Source organism: Medicago sativa, chromosome 4 (genome assembly GCF_051527215.1).
Source record: "Medicago sativa cultivar Bolivia chromosome 4, Bolivia_mono, whole genome shotgun sequence".
NCBI lineage: Eukaryota > Viridiplantae > Streptophyta > Magnoliopsida > Fabales > Fabaceae > Medicago > Medicago sativa.
Genome location: NC_140752.1, coordinates 48,184,598 through 48,206,799, shown reverse-complemented (window position 1 = coordinate 48,206,799; position 22,202 = coordinate 48,184,598). Strand labels below are relative to the sequence as shown.

The 22,202-nt window shown below is 36.2% G+C and overlaps 1 protein-coding gene and 1 pseudogene across 1 annotated transcript; both read right to left on the bottom strand.

The window, feature by feature from the left end:
- Window positions 1-8,766, bottom strand: part of LOC146929457 (uncharacterized) — a 31,856-nt pseudogene extending 23,090 nt beyond the window's left edge.
- Window positions 8,767-15,089: 6,323 nt separating this feature from the next.
- Window positions 15,090-15,635, bottom strand: LOC146929456 (uncharacterized). Its single transcript, XM_085707329.1, has 2 exons — window positions 15,495-15,635; window positions 15,090-15,386 (listed from the first exon to the last, which is right to left on the bottom strand). Exons 1-2 carry the CDS (start codon window positions 15,633-15,635, stop codon window positions 15,090-15,092), a joined length of 438 nt encoding a protein of 145 aa, XP_085563455.1.
- Between the last annotated feature and the right edge of the window lie 6,567 nt (window positions 15,636-22,202).

Sequence of the window (22,202 nt, the reverse complement as noted above, 5' to 3'; positions counted from 1 at the left end):
CAGAGAGAGGTTACTTTAAAGTACCTCATTTAAGCCATTGGTTCGTTTTAGTCCGTTTTGTCATTTTTAATCGTTTCACTTTACGTTTAGTCAAATTACCATTTTTAGTCCAATTTTATTTTTATTTGTCTTTTAAGTCCTCAAAACTCCCAAAATTGTGTCCAAGTCCTTTTTTGATTCAAATTTTATTTTTAAGTCCTCTTTTTAGTATTTCGAATTTTTTTTTTATTTTTTTTAATTGCAGATTAGTCTTTTTTAAATTTACAGATTGGTCCTTTAGTTTTTAAAATTGCAGAAAGGTCCATGTCCAAGTCATCAGTCCAGCACAGGTGTCAAAAGCTTATTGGATCACAAGCCACAAGCTGGCCTATAAATACCAGCCAACTCATCCCATGTGTCAGAGATCCATTTACTTCACGCCAACTCATCAAAAAATCACCAGAAACACACTTCAGTTTCTCTCACTTCACAAAAACACATCAAACACCAGAAAATTCCAGAAACCACATGAACACTATGAATGTTCATCCCCTTTCAAACCCTAACCGAATTTCTTGAACTCAAATCAAGCTCAATTCTTCACAAATCCGTGTCAGTTTCACCACAAACAGATTGAATCCAACAACAAATTCACAAGATCGTTTCAAATTTCAAAGATTCTCAGAGATTCCATAGAGAATCATCATCACCGAATCATCACCCTCACAATTCTAGCGTAGATTCATCACAAATTGTGACAAATCCAACGCGATCACGAAGGATTTGGGAAAGACGGAGAAGAAGAGGAATCGAAGCCAGAACTGGATCGAAGAAGAAGAAGGAACTCACCGAATCATTTTCAGTTTCCAGGAACAACAAATCGAATTCCAGAAGAGTTAGAAGCAGTCACGAGGTTTTCCAGAGAAAATCTTTGTACGAATCTCCGATAAAACTCAGGTAACGTCACAAACCTTCTCATATTTCTTTCAAAAAGCATCAACGAAGGCGCGTGAGTACCTCTAACCGACGAAACAATGTAGATCGGTGAATCTTAAGGAAGTTTGTTTTGAAAAAGTTTAAGATCTAAAAAAATCTTTGAAAACCGTAAAAATTTCTTCCGATCTACGTTGATTCAAGGATCCTTTTGGAAAACTAATGTTGGAACCAAAAAGAGGAGAGGAAGAGCTCCAAGAACATGTAATTAGGTTTTAATTCAGAGTGGTTTGAAGCTCCGACGCGGCGGCGCCGCCGCCGGCCACCGCGTCGGAGAAAGGTTGAAGACGATCAGAATTAGGTCGGAGAGGAGAGTCATTTGCAGACTCTCTCCCTCTAGAATGTTTAGAGAGAGAAACGAGTGAGGATTGTGGTGTCTTCTTCACACGTTTTGCTTATATATCTCCCTATGTTCTCATGTGCACACGTACACCATAGCTGCTTGTTCTCCTGCTTTGGGACTGTTAGATCTAGGGTTTCGCTGGACTCCATATTCTCTAGGGCCTGGGCTTGGACTTTTGCGCAGATCACTGCCCTGTCTTGTTTTCTTGCTATGTCGTGCGTTGTTTTTGCTCTCTACACCTCTTTCGACTCCAAAACCTTTTGTATAAACATCTAAAAATTTCTTGAGTATCTTTAGTGTGTTTCTTGATATTTTTGAGTATTTTACATGTTAAAATTGATAAAAGATATATGTGTGATGTAACTTGTGTTTTGGATGTCTTCCTTGTTAAATTCTTGCAAGTTTTTGCTACGTTTTGGCATGATTTTGTGTCCAATTGATGCATGTGCTTGTTGTGTAACCTTGTGATGTGCTTGTCACTAATTTGCATCTTTGTGTTACTGTTTGTGAATGGGGCTTGTCAATTCCTTGTTTTGCAAGTAATGATAGTATTTTTGTGAAGATAAAGTGCAAAATATGCCTAAAATGTGCTATAAGGCTTGGCTTGATATTTCCTCACAATTCTTGTGTTGAAAACTGAACTAAAAAACTTAGTAAAGTGGTCATGATATGAGGATTATGGGTCATATGTTTGCCTTGCTATTTTGGTGAATTTTTAGGCATATTTTACTACTTTTTGTGCTAAGTTTTGCTACTTTGTTAGTGCCATTTTACTTACCTATATCTCTATCTCTCTATGCCTTATATCACTAACAATTTCCTCTATTGTATTTCATACATCATAAGCATTTCATCTCCCATCTCACATCTTCATCCTTTTATTTTTCCATACTTTAAGTTTCACCAAATATTAGAATGTAACACTTAGGAATTTTGTAATATTTTTTTCCCTTATGTCTTTTAATTTCTTGCAAGACCATAGAATGTATCTAGGCCAATGATGTAAAGGACAATGGACTCTAATGATGTACACCGACACAAGCACCGACACATGCACACACATCACTTTAGGTACATAGCTAGAATATGCATGTTTAGATGTATGTTTAGGATTGTATGTTTAGATGAATGCTTAGGATTTACGCTTAGGAAAAATCTCTTTTTTCCAAAAAATATGAATAACATCACTCAAATGTTTTTCTTAATAAACCTTGGGATCAAAATCCCATTGAATTTTCCTTTTTCTTTTCTTAAATAAAAACCTTAAAGAATTTTAATCATACTTAGGCCACATTTTGCAATTGACTAATTCCACCTCACTTTTTTCATAATCTCATGCCCTTGAGGCCTCTCTCTCTCATTCTCCAAAATTCCATTTTTTTCAAACTTAAAATCAACCAACAAAAACAAAAACATTTTTGGAAGAGAACTACGGTGGATTTGATCCCTTAAACGGGTACGTAGGCAAGGAACAAAATTCCTTCAATTCAAATAAAATAAAAATTCAAACACATTCTTCTCCCTCCAATTCTTCACTTAGAATACCTTTAGGCTTAATAACACTTTCAAAATAGCATTTAAGAATAAAGCGCGCGCGTAGAAATTAAAGACGGTTCCTATAGGATACTATAGTCGTTATGGGTGCCTAACACCTTCCCGTAGCGAAAACAACTCCCGGACCTCGATTCTCAAGGGTTTTGCTTACTTTTTCCCTTTCCAAGAAAAAATAAGATATCACCGGTTTAAAAGGTTCAAACATAATCAATGTTTGACACCCGAAAACCAAGATAAAACACCCTTGTTCGGTGACGAGCCATATTACAAACCTAGACAGCCTTATGAGTGAATGTCCCAATTAATTGTTTGAAGTTAAGCTATATAGGTTGTGTGAAATGTTTAAGTTTGGGGTTGCTTCTGGAATTAGAAACTTACTAAGTTTGGGGTGGGGGTACTAGAGAACTAAGAGAAGAGAAAACGTTAAATTTTACATTTTATCTCTTGGAAAGCAAAGCAAAAAGCACTTGAAAATGTGCAAAAAAAAAAATGAAAAGAAAAGAACTTTGTGTACGAGACCAACAATGCTTATATGTCTCGAAAGAAAAAGAATAGGTTCTCTAGTACTCTTCTGTTTTAAATTTGGAAGGAAGGAATTTGGTTTACTGTGATGTTATCAAAGATATCCAAGTAGAATGATCTTAACTTCATTGTTCTATAACACTACTTCCCAAAATATATCCACCTTTCACCTAAGCCCCGTTATAACCTTGAAAGACCTTAAAAGTGTGTACTTGACTCTGACTTTGATTGACAGCTTAGAAATTTTTCAAGCTTATGGTAATACAGCGGACCTGCATGATGATTGAGTGATCCTATTCAAACATATGAATGGAGTTGTGGGTTTGGAGGTAAGAGCTAGGCATCCGGTACATCATTACAACGGAAAGGCGTGAACTTTTTGAACATATCATTGGTTGGTAATTTGTTATCTTACGACGATTTTTCCATTTGCAAATTTGATTCCTTGAGGACAAGGAATGGTTTAAGTTTGGGGTTGTGATGACTGTGCATCAACACTAGTTTTTAGTCTTATTTATGTCTTTATTATGGCATTTTAGAGAGTCAACTGCTTATAATTTCATAGTGAAATCAGACCAAAACAGGAACAGGAGCTCAAGAGAAGAAACTAGTGAAAAGATAGGAAAATTGCCCAAGTATGAAACATCGTGCCACGTTGAGGACATTTCATGGCACGATTGATGAACGTGGGACAAAGTGATTATTACTGGAAATTTTGTGGCACGAAGGTTGGTGTAACGTGCCACGTTTCTAGGTTTTGTCTGCTGCCATGTAGGATTAATGAAGTGATCGTGCCACGATTGTCTCGTAACGTGGCACGATGGTGGGCGTTTCTGAAACCCTAAAATTCTTTCTATATAAAGCCAGCTGCAGGCAAGGATTAGGGTACCGATTATTGTTGTGATTTTTGAGCATAGAAGACATTAGGAGACCGAAGAACAAGCCCTGAATCTCATACCAACTCTCCGTTGGTCGGATTTATGTATGTTTTCTCTTGTTTATGTTTATGATTTTTTAGTTATGAGTAGCTAAACTCTTAGTTTGATTGAGCCATGATGAACCTATTGTAATATATGAATCAGTAGTTGAACTTTCTTTATTATCAATGTTATTCAGTCTTTATTCAGAATTATTTGTGTTCATAGCTTTTCATATGATTATTTGTATGACTATTAACCCTAGCTTCTTGTAATCACATAAATTGATCTTAGGAATTGAATGACTACTAGCCCTAGCTTTTAATCCTGAACTAGTAATTCTGTTTAACTCAAAACTAGGAACCTAGAGATAGGAAATTGATGGTTATGACATACAAATTAACGTTCCGACATCGCTTCCACGGTTATTCAATCTGTTTAAGAGATTAATAGGGTTATAACTTAGGAAAGGGTTTTTGAGTCAAGAAATTGATCAAAACTGTAACGCCCTATTTTATTATTTATTTATTTGATTGAGTTTAGAGTTTTTTTATAATTTAATTAATATATTTGATAAGTGATATTTTATTATTATGTGTTGATATTTATTAGTAGCCCCTATTTTATATATTTAGTGGAAGAATATATTTAGTGGAGAATTATATTTAGTGGAAGAATATATTTACTGGAGAAATATATTTAGTGGAGAAATATAATTATTTAGAATAATGAGGCTTTGGGGCAGAATTGAAATTAAGAGAAAATAAATAGGTTAAGGTTTATATTAAAAGGAGAGCTAGAGTTAGAAAATTATATTACGTGTAAAACTGTTTTGGAGAAAGAGGAGAAACCTAGAGAAAGAGGAGAAACCTAGAGAAGAGAAGAGTCAGAGAAGAGAAGTCTGTAGAATCCTTGCAATCAATCAATCTAAGGTAAGGGTGGGACTAGCCTTCTTTAATCATAAGAATATGGTTCTGAAATAGGGTTTAACATGTTTGTTGTTGTTTTATTTTGATGATTAGAGAAGTTAGGGTTTGAAAAGAAGTTAGGGTTTTGAATTGCAAATTTAATTGATGAAATTCGTGCTCTAGTTGTAGTGATATGTTTGGGTATGTTAATTTTTTGATAAATGAATTGTTGATGATGAAATTGCATGCTCTTGGTATATGTATTTGGATACTTGATGAATTATGCTCAATTGATGATTTATGTTATGTTGTTGTTGATTTGTGGTTGGATTCATGATTATGAGTTATGGTTGTTGATGATTGTTGTTGTTAATGTCATATTATGAATTGGGTATGAATTATGTTGAGTTTGTTGTTGATTGTGATGATTTTGAATGAATGTGAAGTTTGAATAATGTAAGTTGCTTTTTCTGATTTTTTTATCTCTGCCCCGAATTTTGAAATGTGCGGAATTGTTCTTAGGTGTAAACACGAAAGTTGTAGCTATAGATGTTACCTTTCTAATGCCGTTGGTTTGACTCCAAAATGATTTATAGAACTTGAGTTATGGTCAAATTACTGCACGTAGGTCACAACAAAATTGCACAGTGACAGCATTCTCCGTTCCATGTTTTTGCGTTTTTTTCACATGTTTATGTTTTGAATTGGCCTTTGGTGTAAACATAAAAGTTTTAGATAATTTTGTTAGCTTTCCAGTGGCTTTAGTTTGACGTGAAAATAATTTTTGGTTTTTGATTTATGATGAAAATACTCCAAGGAGGTCTTAGCGAAATTGCACAGTGACTACATTCTCTGTTTCATGTTTTTGCGTCTGTTTCACACGTTTTTGTTTTGAATTGGTCTTTGGTATAAATATGAAAGTTGTTGATAATTGTGATATCTTTCCAGTAGTCTTGGTTTGACATGAAAATATGTTGTGGATAATTTATTATATTTTTACAAAGATGCATGATGAATTGTTGATGTTTAAATACGATGTTATATGATGTTGTTTGTGATTGATGAATTATGAGATTATGATGCGAATTCGTTGTTGTTGCCTCTGTTGTCGTCATTGTCATTAAAGTTGTAAGTTGTTGTCGATGTCGTTGAAGTTGTTGGTCGTCGTTGCATTGTCGTTGAGTCCATGCATCATCATTAAAGTTGAGGGCTTATGCCCTGGAATGCTTAGCCATTCACATTTGAAGTTGAGGGCTCATGCCCTAGAATGCTTAGTCATTCACATTTAAAGTTGAGGGCTTATGCCCTGGAATGCTTAGTCATTCACCACGTTGAGAGCCTATGCTCTATAAGTTGAGGGCTTGATGCCTTGATTGGTACCACATGCATAATTAAGTTGTCAAGTTGATGAAGTTGTCGTTGCATTTGTCGTTGAAGGTAAGTTGTCGTTGATGTTAAGTTGTCGTTGATGTTGAGTTGTCGATGTTGTTGTCGTGTTGTCAAGTTGTCATTATAATTAATGAGATGATAATAAGTAATTATGTGAAGCATTAATGTTGTATAATTGTTGTTTAACATTGTTAAAATTGTTGTTATTTATGTTGTTAAATTCTGTTGATGAATTATATGCTTATTATTATTGAATGTGAATCTCACCCCTACTATTTGAATGTTGCCTCTACGTGGGTAATGTACAGATAACCAGGATTAGTTGTTGATGTGAGTTGACTCCCTCACGCGTCGTCTTAGGGTTGCTCTGATACGTAACGGGATGGGGATCTTTGCATTGTTTTCCATTTGTTACGTATTATTATGAATTATGTTGATGAACCATTTGAAATGGAATTTTTAGGAAGTTGTTTATGATGTGCCGTAGTGTCATTTTGTTGAATAATGAAATGTTTTTCCGCTGCGATGTAATTTGAATTATTGATAAAAGTTGTTTAAATAAATAGTAATTTTACTCTATTTATCTTTTAAGGAAGTGTGACATCCTTTTTAAGTTGAACTCTGATTTATTTTATACTATTTATATGTTGTGAAAACGGGGTGTTACAAAAACCACTTAGTTAATTTGTCGTAAAGATTGAATAGTATTTGAGAGTAAAGAGAGGCAAACTAGTCATATAAAACAATAGCGGATTCACAGGCTTGATCATTCATCTCAAAGTAATTTTCGCTCGCACTTTATTTACTAAGTATTGAACCTGAAATCAACTGCCTAGGGCAACCATTATAATCTTTACACATCCTAACGAATAATGCACTTGCTAGACTTGAAATTAACACAGTCCTTGTTGAACGATATTTATTACTACTTCGATAGTTTTTGGTACACTTGCCAAATATCTATCATGTCCATTGACAAAGTAGGTGTGCCATTGTTTGAGTTTTCTTCCTGGACCTTCGGCTAATCCCCTCAAATGATATATTTGTGTAGTCGGTTGAGCATTTAGCTCTAATATTAGGCCTAAGTGGTAATAACAATATTATTAGGGGTAAACAGAGTTGATTTCTAGCCCTAATTTGACAAAGTAGGTTTAATCAAGAAGGCCTAATATTCCAATATTGATCTGTTGGAATTTCCATCCGTCTTTGTACTCTGGATGATTGTACATAGATTTCTATTGGTAAAACTGGGTCATGCCCAAAAGCCAAACAAAATGGTGTAGAGTTTGTTGACTCTTTTGGGCAAGTTCAACAAGCCTGAAGGATTTGGTTTAAAGTTTTATGCCAATTTTTTGGTTGAGCATGTGTATGTTTCTATATCAAATTAATGACAACTTTATTGGCAGCTTCAACTTGACCATTTGCTTGAGCATAATATGGTGTCGAAGTAAGCAACTTAAAACCTGTTTGGTTGGTAAAATTAACCATTTTTTGACCAATAAAGACTGATCCTTGATCCGTAGTGATAGTTTCAGGAATTCAAAATCTATAAAGAATATGATTCTGAATAAAACTAATTAGATTCTCCTGGTTGATCTTAGACAAAGGAATGACTTCAATCCATTTAGTGAAATAATCTAATCCAACTAAAATAAAATGATGACCTCCCGACAAAGCAGGATGAATTTCACAAATTATATCTAAAGCGCAACCTCTAAATGGCCAAGGTTTTACGATGGAATGTAATTCATTTGCAGGTACATGTTGAATTCCTTCATGTTTTTTGGCACTCTTGGCATCCTTATGCAAACTCAATTCAGTCTTTCAACATGGATGGCCAATACAAACCTTGTTGAAATATTAACCATTTCATTTTGTGACATGCTTGATGAGAACCACATTCCCCAATATGTACCCCAGAAACGGCTACGTAAGCCTCATTCTCATTGATGCATTTAAGTAAAACTCCTTCAGCAGTTTTCTTAAACAATTCATTTTCAATGATCACATAGCTTAAGGCTTTATATCTAGTCTTTCGACTAACTGTGCCTGATGGATTCTCAAGGTACTCTACGATCAGCTTTCTCCAATCGTTATTTAACAAATTGTCAATGGCAAAAATTTCAAAAATTTCAGGATAAGAATAATTATGATAGGGCATTTAGTAGGATAGGGTACTCACTAGAGTCTGATTCACCTTCTGCCCCAGAAGTTTTGGCATTGACAATTATGTCGAAGGGCAATCAGTAGGAACCAATTTAGCCTTGATTTCAGTCAATTCCTGTAATCTATGTTTAGAAAACTTATATTCTAAAGCAACTTGATCTAAATCATTTGCCACTTGATTCTCAATTCTTGGCACATGTTGAATATTGACAGATTCAAAATTATTTAACAAAGAATTAGCAGAAACAAAATAAGAAAACAAATTCTAACTTATGCATTTGTACTCCTTTGTTAGTTGCTTCACCACCAATTCTGAATCTCCCTTTATCACAACATTCTTTGCCCCCGGTCCAAGCAGTATCTCTAATCCCACTATCAAGGCTTCATATTCAGACTCATTATTGGAGCAAGTGCCATTAATTTTATACTTGAATTTCGTTGGTATGTTCAATGGAGATATTATGAAAATACCAACTCTAGTACCATTTTTATGGCTAGAGCCATCAAAGTACAAAGAATGATCAAAGAATGATCAACTATGAAGTCAGAAACAATTTGACCCTTGGTAGATTTCAAAGGCTGATAAGTTAGTGAATATTCAGATAAAGCTAATGGCCATTTTCCAACTCTACTATGTAAAATTGGCTTCGATAGAATATGTTTTATAACATCAAAATACGAATAAACATAAATTGAAGGTGAGAAAAACACAAGAATGGGGGGTTGAATTGTGTTAGCTTTTTCTTCGTTTTCTCCTAAGCTGAAATCACTGTTCAGAAGCAAATAGAGTTCAGCTTCTTAAGTGATGTTCAAAATCTAGTTGAAGCGGATAAAACGGAGAGAGAGAGAGAGAGAGAGAGAGAGAGAGAGAGAGAGAAAGAAGAAAGACACAAAACAATTATACAGGTTCCTTCCACAAACCGGAAGTAGTCCTGTCCTCCTTGCACTTCCAAGGAGAGTTCACTAAAATGTAATATCTGATTACAACTGCTCACTGCTAAAACTAGCAAGAGACTTCAAACTACTCAAGCACAACTGCAAGCGATTTCCTATGCTCAAGAACTAAATCAAGAGACTTCTTATGCTTAAGCACATAAGCAAGAGACTTCTATTCAAACAAAAATACAAAGAAATTTATTTGAGGTTGAACACTTGATATACAATCAGTGGTGTTCACAATACAAATCAAATATAGACTCTTAAAACTCTAGAATTTCTAAGATATGAAAGTTGTTAAGAAATTTTAAGTGAACTTTGATGTGGAATAATTTCAGCAGAGTTTTGGCACTAGTAAATTGTTGTGTGAGTCTTACAATTCTTCAAGTCTTCACTCCTTTATATAGAGGTGTGAGAGAGACATTGTTGATTGCCAGCACATCAAAACGAGTCGTTTGAAGCTTGATCAAATCACCAATGATCTTTTGCCTGGTTTGGTTATTGTCCTCTGAAGGATCAATTTCAAATCCATTCCAAGTCTAGAGGAACACTGGTGCAGGCATAGCTGTTGTTCTTGTCCTATTGTAGACACAAAACAGAGTAGTGGAGGTAGTGGTTGTACACTTCGTACAATTCTCCTTTTTCAAATCTCTCCAACGAATAAGCATCCAATGACTTCAAATCCATTTGAATTAGTCGTTGTTTCATGCTTCTAGACTTCTGCAATGATAGGCGTGATTAAAACATTTGAACAACCTTTGAAGATTCAAGTCTCTCAGCTTCTGATGATCTTCAGCTCCTGATGATCTTCAAAGCCTATGATGACGTCAGCTTCTGGTGACCAGCTTCTGAGGAGAGTGTTTCTGATGACGTCAGCTTCTTAAGAACCTCTTTTCTTCAGACGCTTCAAGCTTCCTTCTTGTTGATTCCATTGGTCTCATTCGTTCTTTCAGAACTTATGCTTTAAAAAAGACACTAAAATTTTTGTCTATGGTCCTGCACACTTGAACAAATATTAGCATATCCAATTGATAATTTTTAATACCTTGTTATCATCAAAACTCAAAGGGTAATGTCAAACAAATTTTGTTCCAATAATCTCGCCCTTTTTGATGACAAACACTAGTATTTAAAAATGTTCAATTTTTGTTAATCTAATTAACAAGTTGACTTTTAGGGTATGAGATTTGTAAGCTCCCCCTGAGTCTAATAGTACTTTAAGGTGAGGTTTGTAAGCTCCCCCTGAGTTTTATCCATGTTAATTAAATTCATCATTAAAAACGTAATTCACTCAGAATAATCTCACATCAATAGACTAAGAGATGAGAAGAAGGTCATATTAATTTAACTCGTTAAATGAATGGTGCTCAGAGCCTATAAATAAATACTATACAACTACTCCCCCTTTTATCATCAACAAAAAAATAAAATAAAGACAAAAAGAAGAGAAGAGAAAAACATAGTGAGAAAATTCGATATAAGACATATATAATTAGTTCAGAAGCAAAAACATAATCAGAAGCAAAACATGGTCAGAAGCAAAACAAAATATTCATAACCAGAAACACAAACAAAAGACAAGATAAAGAGTAAACAAGCTAAAAATAAGGTGTGCAATCTAAGCCTTGGCTTGTTTCTGAACCATTTCCATCAGATCTCTAATCAAACTATTTGTTGTTTCTGATTGCTTCTTCATTTCTTCTTTGAACTCATGGTTATTCTTGATAAGATTTTCTTCTCTGATTCTTGCTTCTTCCAGTTGAGCATCTGTCTTTCTCTTGTATTCAGCAAATAACAATCTTTGCTCTAGGAGTTCTTTCTTCAACTGCTTGTTCTCTTTCTCTAGCTCAGAATCATTCTTCAACTTTTCAAGTATAGGAGAATCTGTTTGGACTTTCAGCTTAGTCAACCATTTGAGATCAGGTTCATTAGCTTGAACACTAGCAGTGATAATGCTGGAAGCATCCATGAAGATTGTTGTATTAGAGATGTTGTAACATCCCAGACTGCTTTTAGGATTGCCGACTGACCCCACAAACCAACACGAGTCTTTTCAGCGTGTTTTGTCGTCACTCGCACGCTTATCGGGAAACTTCCCGGTAGGTCACCCATCCCAAAATTGCTCCAAGTCAAGCACGCTTAACTGTGGAGTTCTTATGGAATGAGCTACCGAAAAGAAGATGCATCTTGTTTTCGGTAGCTCATTCCATAAGAACTCCACAGTTAAGCGTGCTTGACTTGGAGCAATTTTGGGATGGGTGACCTACCGGGAAGTTTCCTGGTAAGCGTGCGAGTGAGGACAAAACACGCTGAAAAGACTCGTGTTGGTTTGTGGGGTCAGTCTGCAATCCTAAAAGCAGTATGGGATGTTACAAATGGTATCAGAGCAGACCTCTCCCAGTACGATGTGGTTCGGGGACGAACCAAGCGGAAGCTGGTGGGCATGTAACACCCACAACTGACGAGGACAGGGGAGTGGTCGCCGGTGCACAAGGCACGACAATGAGCAGCTCCCGACAGTTTCAAGAGGAACCAAATCACATCTGAATGAGCGGGGTCCTGAAGTCGTGTAGGTATGGGACTACATGGTTGAAGGAAGGCTTATAAGAATTGTTTGGTACTACATATATCAATAAGATGCATCTTCTTTTCGATAGCTCATTCCATAAGAACTCCACAGTTAAGCGTGCTTGACTTGGAGCAATTTTGGGATGGGTGACCTACCGGAAGTTTCCTGGTAAGCGTGCGAGTGAGGACAAAACACGGTGAAAAGACTCGTGTTGGTTTGTGGGGTCAGTCGGCAATCCTAAAAGCAGTCTGGGATGTTACAGATGTACTGCTTGCTCTTTTCTTGATCCCTTTTAATTTTTAATTCTTCATGCTATTCACAACATCTTTGAACCAGTCATTGAGAGTGTGTTGAGCTTGATCATATGCTTCAAGAGATGTTTTCTGAAGTTCACACATGACAAACTCTACTCTTTCTCTTAGTTTTGCCCATTTATTCACATAGTCTTCCTCATGAACAAAATTATTCCTGGTCTTCACTAACTTGTTCAGGTCCTTAAAAATATTCTCACACATAGAATCTAGTAAAAGAGTGGGTGGGAATGAGACATTTGTGGTTTGGACAGGTGGACATGTTTGATGGAAGATGAAGGTAAGTCTAAGGACATGTTGTCAGCAATTTGGGTAGGTTCAGTAGCTATGATGGTTGAAGTGTTGGCTTCAATAGCAGGAACATAGGGAGGATCATGAATAGATTCTAGAACAATAGGTGAAGATGAGCTTAAGGGTTTATTTAGGAATCCAGGCCAAAACCATTGAGTAGGTTGTTCATCTTCATCATCAGAAGAATCTGATGTAATCAAAGAATCAGGTTCTTTAGAGTGTTCATGTGAAGATTGAGAAACAAATGTAGCTTGTGAAGGTGGAGCTACATTGATGGGTTGCACAACAAAAGTTGATTCTTCTGATAAGGAAGGATGATTATTAGAAGCATGTTGTTCTAGGATGAATGTTCTTTTGTTGGCTAGGTTCTTCACAGCAATACCAAAAGATATATTGGAGTGTGTTGCATTAAGATGGCGTGGTTGAATTTCAGGGTGAATAATCAAATCAGTACATGTATTTAAGGCCATTTCTAAGTTAGGTTCTTGTTGATGGGGGCTTTCTAAAGTGACTTCATCAGAAGCTATTTCAAATGCTCTTTCTAGGTTAGGCTCAAAACCTGGTAATTCACCTTGATAGTGATTAGCTAGTTCTTGTAAAACAGATGGATCACCGTTTTGGGTTGTTGGTTTCAGATTAGATGATGATACCTCATGATTGGCAGACTCAGGCCATACAGGTTCACCTACAACATCTGCATCAGCAGCTATAGATTGAAGTGGCTCAATCATTGGTGGTCGTAGAGGATGATGGGCAGGTAGTCTTGCACAAACATTAAACCTCATTTGTGCCATCTCATCTATTCTATCAACAATGGATGGGTACATAGGCACAAATGTATCATCATTAGGCTTTTTCTTGTGCTTGGTAGATGATGGTGGGGATAAGGATTTTTGTAAGTTTGATAAGACTCTATTCAAGGGAATATCATCTATATCTAAGGAGGTTGAAGCAGAGGTTGAGTGAGAGACTGAGGTTGAACTAGATTCTATTTATATTACATTAGAGATGTTATGTGAATCAGTGTTACCTCTTGTTGCTTCTGAAGCATCAACTTCTAAACAAGTAGCTTCCTTCCTCTGAATATCTTCAGCAGTCTTCAATATCTCATCTGCCACCACCATCTCTTGCAAACTCCTAGTTAGCTCAACTACCTTCTGAGTAGCTTCAATTATTGATTCCTTCAGCAATGATTCAGCAGGAACCTCAATATCTTCAGCAATCTCAAGTGCTTTTTGTAAAGCAGCATCATCAGCAACTTTCTTCCTTCTGACTTCTCTAGTGACCAACTCAGTTGCAACTTCTACTTGATCATCCTCTTCCATCACATATGTAGACTCCTTTAGTTTCCTTACACTATGATTCCTCTTCTTCTTAGGAATTGATGGTTGAGGAGGTAGAGATTGTGAAGATCCAACTAACTTGCCACTTCTGGTTCTTCTATTTAGAATCTTAGCAGGTTCTAAGTCCTGAACTTCATCTTGAATTTAGAGCCAACTAACTTGCCACTTCTGGTTCTTCTGGCACATCAGAACCAGTTGCTTGTTCTTGAGGAACATCCTTTGCTTTCTTTGCCTTCTTCTTCTTTGGTTCAGAAGCTTCTTCATCATCATCAGCTTCTGAAGTTGCTTTCTTCTTTGATTTCCTCTTTCTAGCAATAGGAAAAGCACCACCATACATTGTTTCTAGAATGTCATCATACTTGATAGTTTCTCCAGTTCTTTGTCAGTGCTCATACACATAATGAGCTCTAACTTCAGGAGGATCTTGTCTGCAGATTGGAGGAAAATCATCCATTAAGTTAGATACAACAGATGATTCCTTGAGATCAGTCTTCAGTTTGAAAACATCTTTTATCATCTTCATATGTTTCAAGGTGCTACCATTGATGCATTTGCCAATCATTGTGCCTAATTGATGATAATTGACTATATTGGACTGCTTGACTGCCTTCAGGATTCCTCCTTAATGAAAGATTTCTGACAATAATCTTCCATAAGGAATGTAACTTCTACTCTTGTCCTCGCTTTCTTTCAATGCCCACAACATGTGATTAAAGATGTACTTAGGCACATTTGCTTTCTCCTGAGTTATGATGAAATGCAGGAACACTCCGTGATATAATGAAGGTTGATCCACCCCTCCACCTTTGGGTAGAAGACACTCAGTCATTATCTTCTGAAGTAGTTTGTGTTCCTTCTGCATATCACATTATTTTCCTTTCTTCATGCTGTTTAACATAGTCATGTTCACAACCTCTATCCAGGGACTTGTCTTGTTATCCAGATTCTCTTCAAAAGAACCTTCTGCTTCTCTTCTACAAGCCTTAGCAATAGTATCTTCTGAGATAGAAACAGGGATTCCCACGATGCTTGAGCGAATCTTTGTACAGATGAATGATTTCAAACCAAGTTGTTCTCTGGACTTCCCTTCCAAGCTAGGATCTATCAGAACCTTTTCATGCTCTTCTAACCTAGCAGCATGAATGTCATAAATTTCAGCCTTGACCTAGAAGTGTTTGACCATATTCTCATAAGTAGGACCATTCAGCATGCAGAAGTAACCATCCAAGTCTTGAGCGTGAAAGAAGTTTCTGAGCTAACAACCATGATGAGCCAAGGAGATGAAATCCACTGGATTCTCCACTTGAACTGTCAATTCCCATTCCTCCAGCTTCATCGTTCTTCCTTTAATCTGGTATGCTTCACCAGTAGCTATTTGCATGGAGGTTTCTTGATTTGAACTAGAAGTTGCCATTGAGGCTGATGAAGGTTTTAGGGTTCTAAGCTTTTGATTTTGAAAAAGACGATTTTTACAGAGATTCAGTCTAAAATCAGAAAGTGTAGGATGTGAAAAGAGTAGTGTGTGTTTTTGTCTAAGTGTTTTTAGCAAAAACGATTACAATTCAGAAGGGGATAAACAAACACAACATTAATGACTTAGGGGGGGCGCGAGATAGTACATTCAAAGCAAAAAATCATCATTGCCCTCCTACATTATACACCAATACACTTAAGCCACGTCATAGTTTCTCAAAGTAACCGCCAAGTTAGTGGGACAGATGCTACCAAAAAGTAACTTCCAACATTTCCACTAACCCTACTATTCATAAGCACAAAATCCAGCTTCTAGAGTTCCGATGCTGATGTCATCTTCAGAAGCACATTTTCCTCAGAACGTCAGTTAAGAGCTTCTGATGGACTATAGCTTCTGAACGACTTCAGAACCTAAACTCCTACTCAGAGGCAAGCAATTTAATCAGACACAAAGTGCATGTTTAAATTTTTCTTTATAAAATCAAATCTTTCCACAGTTAAAGGCTTAGTAAATATATCAACTCATTGATGTTCAGTATCAATGAATTGTATATCTAAAATTCCTTTTTGAACATAATCTCTAATAAAATGGTGTTTGATTTCAATATGCTTGGCCCTTGAATGTAGAATTGGATTCTTTGACAAACAAATAGTAGTAGTATTATCACAATAAATGGGAATACTGTTAGCATTAATCTGATAGTCTTCCAATTGATGGTTCATCCAAAGCAGTTGTGTACAACAACTTGCAGCTGAGATGTATTCTGGTTCTGTTGTAGGCATAGCAATAGTTGCTTGTTTTTTGCTAGCCCAGGATATCATATTCTCACCTAGGAACTGGCAATTGCCACTGGTTGATTTTCATTCAATCCTGTCACCAGCATAGTCAGCATCACAAAATCCAACCAACTTATAAGCTATGGATTTTCTATAGAAGAGTCCAAGATTTGTTGTTCCTTTCAGATACCTGAAGATTCTCTAGGATCTGATTGGAATCTTGCACACAAGCATACACTAAATAAAATATCTGGCCTAGATGCAATGAGGTATAACAAAGAACCAATCATACCTCTATACATCTTCTGATCTACCTTTGATCCAGTATCTTCTTTGTTTAAGGTGCAGGTTGGATGCATTGGAGTGTTCATCACTTTACATTCTTACAACTTGAACTTCTTCAGAAGCTCCTTAGTATACTTTGTTTGATGAACATATACTCCTTCTTTGTACTGATTGATTTGAATTCCAAGGAAGAACTTCAATTCTCCCATCATGCTCATTTCAAACTCATCCTGCATTAACTTCGAGAATTCCTTGCAAAGAGATGCATTAGTAGAACCAAATATTATATCATCAACATATATCTGCACAACAAGAATGTCTTTCCCAAGAGTCATTCTGAAGAGTGTTGTGTCAACCTGTCCTCTTTTAAAATCATTTTTAATCAAGAAATTACTTAGTCTATCATACCAGGCTCTAGGAGCTTGTTTAAGACCATATAGTGATTTCTTCAGCTTATAGACATGGTCAGGATACTTCAGATCCTCAAAACCAGAAGGTTGCTTGACAAACACTTCTTCTGATATCACTCCATTGAGAAATGTACTCTTTACATCCATTTGATATAATATAATGCCATGGTTTACAGCATAGGATATAATTAACCTGATTGCTTCCAATCTTGCAACTGGAGCAAATGTTTCAATATAATCAATGCCTTCTTATTGACTGTAACCTTGAGCCACAAGTCTAGCTTTGTTACTGACTACTTCTCCCTGTTCATTAAGCTTGTTTCTGAATACCCATTTTGTTCCAATAATGTTCTCATGCTGAGGCTTGGGTACCAGATCCCACATATCATTTCACTGAAATTGATTGAATTCTTCTTACATAGCTATTATCCATCCATCATCTGATAGTGCTTCATCAACTGTAGTAGGTTCTATCAGTGATAACAATCCTATCATAGACTTTTATTGTCTGAAATATGATGTTGTTCTTCTAGGACTTTCTTTGTTTCTAATGATTTGATCCTCAGGATGTGAAGACTTGTACTTGAAGGTATTCTTGGATTGATTAGCTTGTTGAGAACCATCTAGAGCTTCATCAGAAGCTACTTCATTTTGAGCTTCTGGAGTGGGTTCAACTTCTGGACTCTCTTCAGACTCAGGAGTCTGATCAGGTTTTGAAGTATCTTCAAGCACCTGTATATCGGCAAAACTTTCACCTTGCTCTGGAGTTTCATTTCCAGGCTCTTTGTCATCAAATTTAACGTGCATTGATTCTTTAACACAGAGTGTCTCTGAATTATACACTCTATATGCCTTTGACCTTTCAGAGTAACCTAAAAAGATTCCTCTTTGGGCCTTGACATCAAATTTCTTTAGGTAGAGCTTGTTATTTAGAATGTAACAGGTACATCCAAATTGATGAAAGTAAGAGATATTGGGTATTCTTCCCCTAAAGAGTTCATATGCTGTTTTCTCCAAGATAGGTCTGATATAGATTCTATTTTGGACATAACATGCTGTATTCAGTGCTTCTGCCCAAAAATGTTTAGCCAAATTATTTTCATGAAGCATGGTTCTTGCCATTTCTTGTACAGTCATATTCTTTCTCTCTACAATCCCATTTTGCTGTGGAGTTCTAGGAGAAGAGAATTCATGAATGATTCCATGTTTTTCACAAAAAGTTTCAAATGGCTCATTTTCAAATTCTCCACCATGATCACTTCTTACTTTTAAAATCTTCATTTCTTTTTCAGGCTGTATTTGAGTGCAGAAGTTACTGAATACATCATATGCATTATCCTTACTTCTCAAGAATTTAACCCAAGTCCATCTGCTGAAATCATCAACAATGACTAATCCATATTTACTTCCATATAAGGATGCAGTATTAACTGGTCCAAACAAATCAATATGAAGTAATTCTAAGGGTCTGGAGGTTGAAACAATGTCTTTAGTTTTAAATGAAGATTTAACAATCTTCCCTTTCTGACATGCACCACAAAGTGCATCTGAATGATAGTCAATGTTAGGTTAGCCTTTGACAAGTTGTAACTTACTAAGTTAGAGATTAATCTCCAGTTAGCATGTCCCAACCTTCCGTTCCATACCCATTTCTTATCATTCACTAACAGAATGCAAATCACCTTTTGATCAACCAGCTCAGAGAGGTTGATTTTATAGACATTTTCAATCCTCTTTCCCTTGAACACTATGGAGTTTTCATCCTTGTTAATTACTGTGCAGTTGGTCTTACCAAATATCACATCATAACCATTGTCACAAAACTGACTAATACTCAAAAGGTTATGTTCAAGACCATCTACCAACCACACATTATTAATAGAGATAGAGCAGTTACCAAAAGTTCTTGTACAAATGATCTTGCCAGATTGGTTGCCTTCAAATTTAACATTTCCTCCTTCTATGATTGTGAGGGTAAGGAACATGGACTTCTCTCCTGTCATATGTCTTAAGCAACCATTGTCTAGGTACCATAATTTTTGTTTTTCCTTTGCTCTTAGGTATTTCTCATTTTCATCTTCAAAGTCTGAGCTAGGTTCAACTTCAGATGTCAATGTAGCTACGAACCCCATAGCTACATTTGATTCATCTCCAGCTTCTTCCTTTTCAAACCTAGATTCGCTGTCTAAATCTTCCCAGGTTGCCATTAAACTCTTCTTAATCTGCTTCCTGAATTTTCTTGAGTTGAAGCTTGATTTCTTTGACTTTTCCTTTGATTTCTCCTTCTGAAGATCAGGGTAATCAACAATGAAATGTCCAGGCTTCTACAGTTGAAGCATCCCTTCTGATATTCTTTCTTGGAGCTTTTATAACCACCTTTCTTACTCAGAAACTTCCTATTCTTCCTTGCCTGATACTCAAGCTTGTTGGAGAGCATAGCCATCTTTTCAGTTGGATCATCATCAGAATCTCCATCAGGTGATTCTTCTTCAGATTCAATAGATTTACTCTTCTTAGCAGGCTCATGTTCATTTAGACTTATATCAAGAACCTTGAGAGAGCTAACAAGATCTTCAACACTTAAAGTTATTGGATATTTGTATGTTGGCTTCACTTTTGCCTAACACAAATATTCAAGTGTGATGTTGGATACGATGTTCCAACATCCTGGCATGGTTCAGTTGATCTGCACCCTGCCTTGTTTTTCACACGCATTATTTTATTTAAGGAATCCACGCCTTTATTCTTGTTGGTCAAGCTGCGTGCTTTTTGGTTGAGAATCAGTGGTTTGTTATTTCCTAAAGTTGTGACAACAATTTAGGAAACTTTGGATGTGTTTGGATTGTTCCTAATAATGTGCCTACATAATAGGAGTTTCCTTTTCTGGTTCTGTTGTTCGTGATATGGATCACCAGATTGTTCTGAAGCCCAACAAGTTTACTGACCCGTATTGCTTCAGTATTTAAACAAGACTACATGACCTAATTCATGATCGTAGCTTTCATTTGAAGATTAGATCGGTTTAGGATTTTGAGTCTTTTGTTGTGTGCCTTTCGTGTATCATTTTGATGCATGCTAAGGACTGTGTTTGAGTTATAATTTGTTCACTACTCTGAAGCTTTTAAGCAAAGAGTTAGGTTGTTTGTGTACTACACCAAAGCTGTGAAGCACGGTTGTAGGTTATTTTGTTTTGAAGGTAACTTCATCTTTGATTGTGTCTGTAAAATGAGAATCACAAGGGCTGTGATTGTGTTGTAGGGAGTGAGATGGGATCTCAGATCTAGGAGTTCCTAGGTTGAAGTCTATAAGGGTAGGTCCTAGGTCTTTAGTGTAAACTAGGAGTTTGCTGAGAGCTAAAGAATAAGGACTACACTAGTGGATTTCCTTCCTGGCTTGGTAGCCCCTGAGTAGGTGACGTTGCACCGAACTGGGTTAACAACTCACTGTGCCATTTACTTTCTTGTCTTTTATTTTGTTGTTTTATTTATGTCCACTGCTAGCACGATGATCTAAACATCTCATTCAACATTCGTAATCTGTGCCGAGTGTTGGAACATCTCGTAGAACATTCTGTTGCTAGCCAGCCAGAATTTCAATTGGCATCAGAGCAGGCACCCTTCCTGTTTTAGGGTGAGATCCAGAGAAGATACTTTCTAGCATAATGGACAAGGCATTAGGATTTGTTAATAGACCTCCTTTATTGGATGGCTCCAACTATGATTATTGGAAGTCACGCATGAGTGCTTTTCTCAAATCCATTGATAGCAAGACATGGAAGGCAGTCCGGAAAGGTTGGGAGCATCATGTTGCTCTTGATAAAGATGGCAACAAGACAGCTGTTCTGAAATCAGAAGAAGAATGGACTACAGCTGAAGATGAATCATCAGTTGCAAACTCTAGAGCCTTGAATGCCATTTTCAATGGAGTAGACAAGAACATGTTCAGAATGATCAAGCAATGCATTGTGGCTAAGGATGCTTGGGAAATTCTCAAAACTGCTCATGATGGTACATCTAAAGTAAAAAGTTTAATACTTCAACTTCTTGCCACAAAATTTGAAAATCTAAAGATGATGGAGGATGAGAACATACATGATTATTACTTGAACATTCTTGATATTGCTAATTCTTTTGACTCACTTGGAGATAAGATTTCTGATGAAAAGCTTGTTAGAAAAATTCTCAGATCTCTACCTAAGAGATTTGATATAAAGGTGATTGCGATTGAAGAAGCACAAGACATCTCCAGTATGAAGGTTGATGAGCTAATAGGATCACTTCAAACTTTTGAATTAGCTAATGGATTTAAGAAGAAAAACATAGCCTTCGTTTCTAACACCGATGGGGAAGATGTTCAATGTGAAATGGAGACTAATGAAATTATTTTAGATGCAATTATGCGTCTTTGTAGAGAATTTAACAAAGTGTTGGAGATGTTTGACAAAAAGTCGAGATCAAATGTTCAGAACATCTCGTTCGACATCAGCAGCAACAGTGAGTCTCAAAGAAGGGATAGAAATGATGATGAATATTTCAATTATGTAACAGCCTTGATAGGAAGATGTAAGTCTGATGAAGAATCTGATGATGAAGAGGTCACTTATGAAGAATTGCTTGAATCCTTCAAAAATCTCTATTCCAAAAGTGTAGAAGTGATTAAGGAAGGAGATGAGCAGAAGAGAATCATAGCTCAACTGCAGGCTGAAAAGAACAAACTTTTGTCAACTAACTCTGATCCTCAAAATGAGGTAACTCTTCTATCTTCTAAACTAGAGAAACAGAAGGAAACCATCAATGATTTTTCTCTAGAGAAAGAGAAACTTATATCTAACATCACTAGTATACAAGAGAAAAACACCTTGTTAAATTCCAAATTAGAAAACATGACCAAATCTGTTCGAATATTGAACAAAAGTTCTAATGTGTTAGATGAAATTTTAGAAGTTCAAGTTAAAGGAAAACCAAATGGAATAGGTTTTGATTATGAACATCTAAACCAGAAACAACGGAACATGAATTTTGCCTATGCCTTAGAAG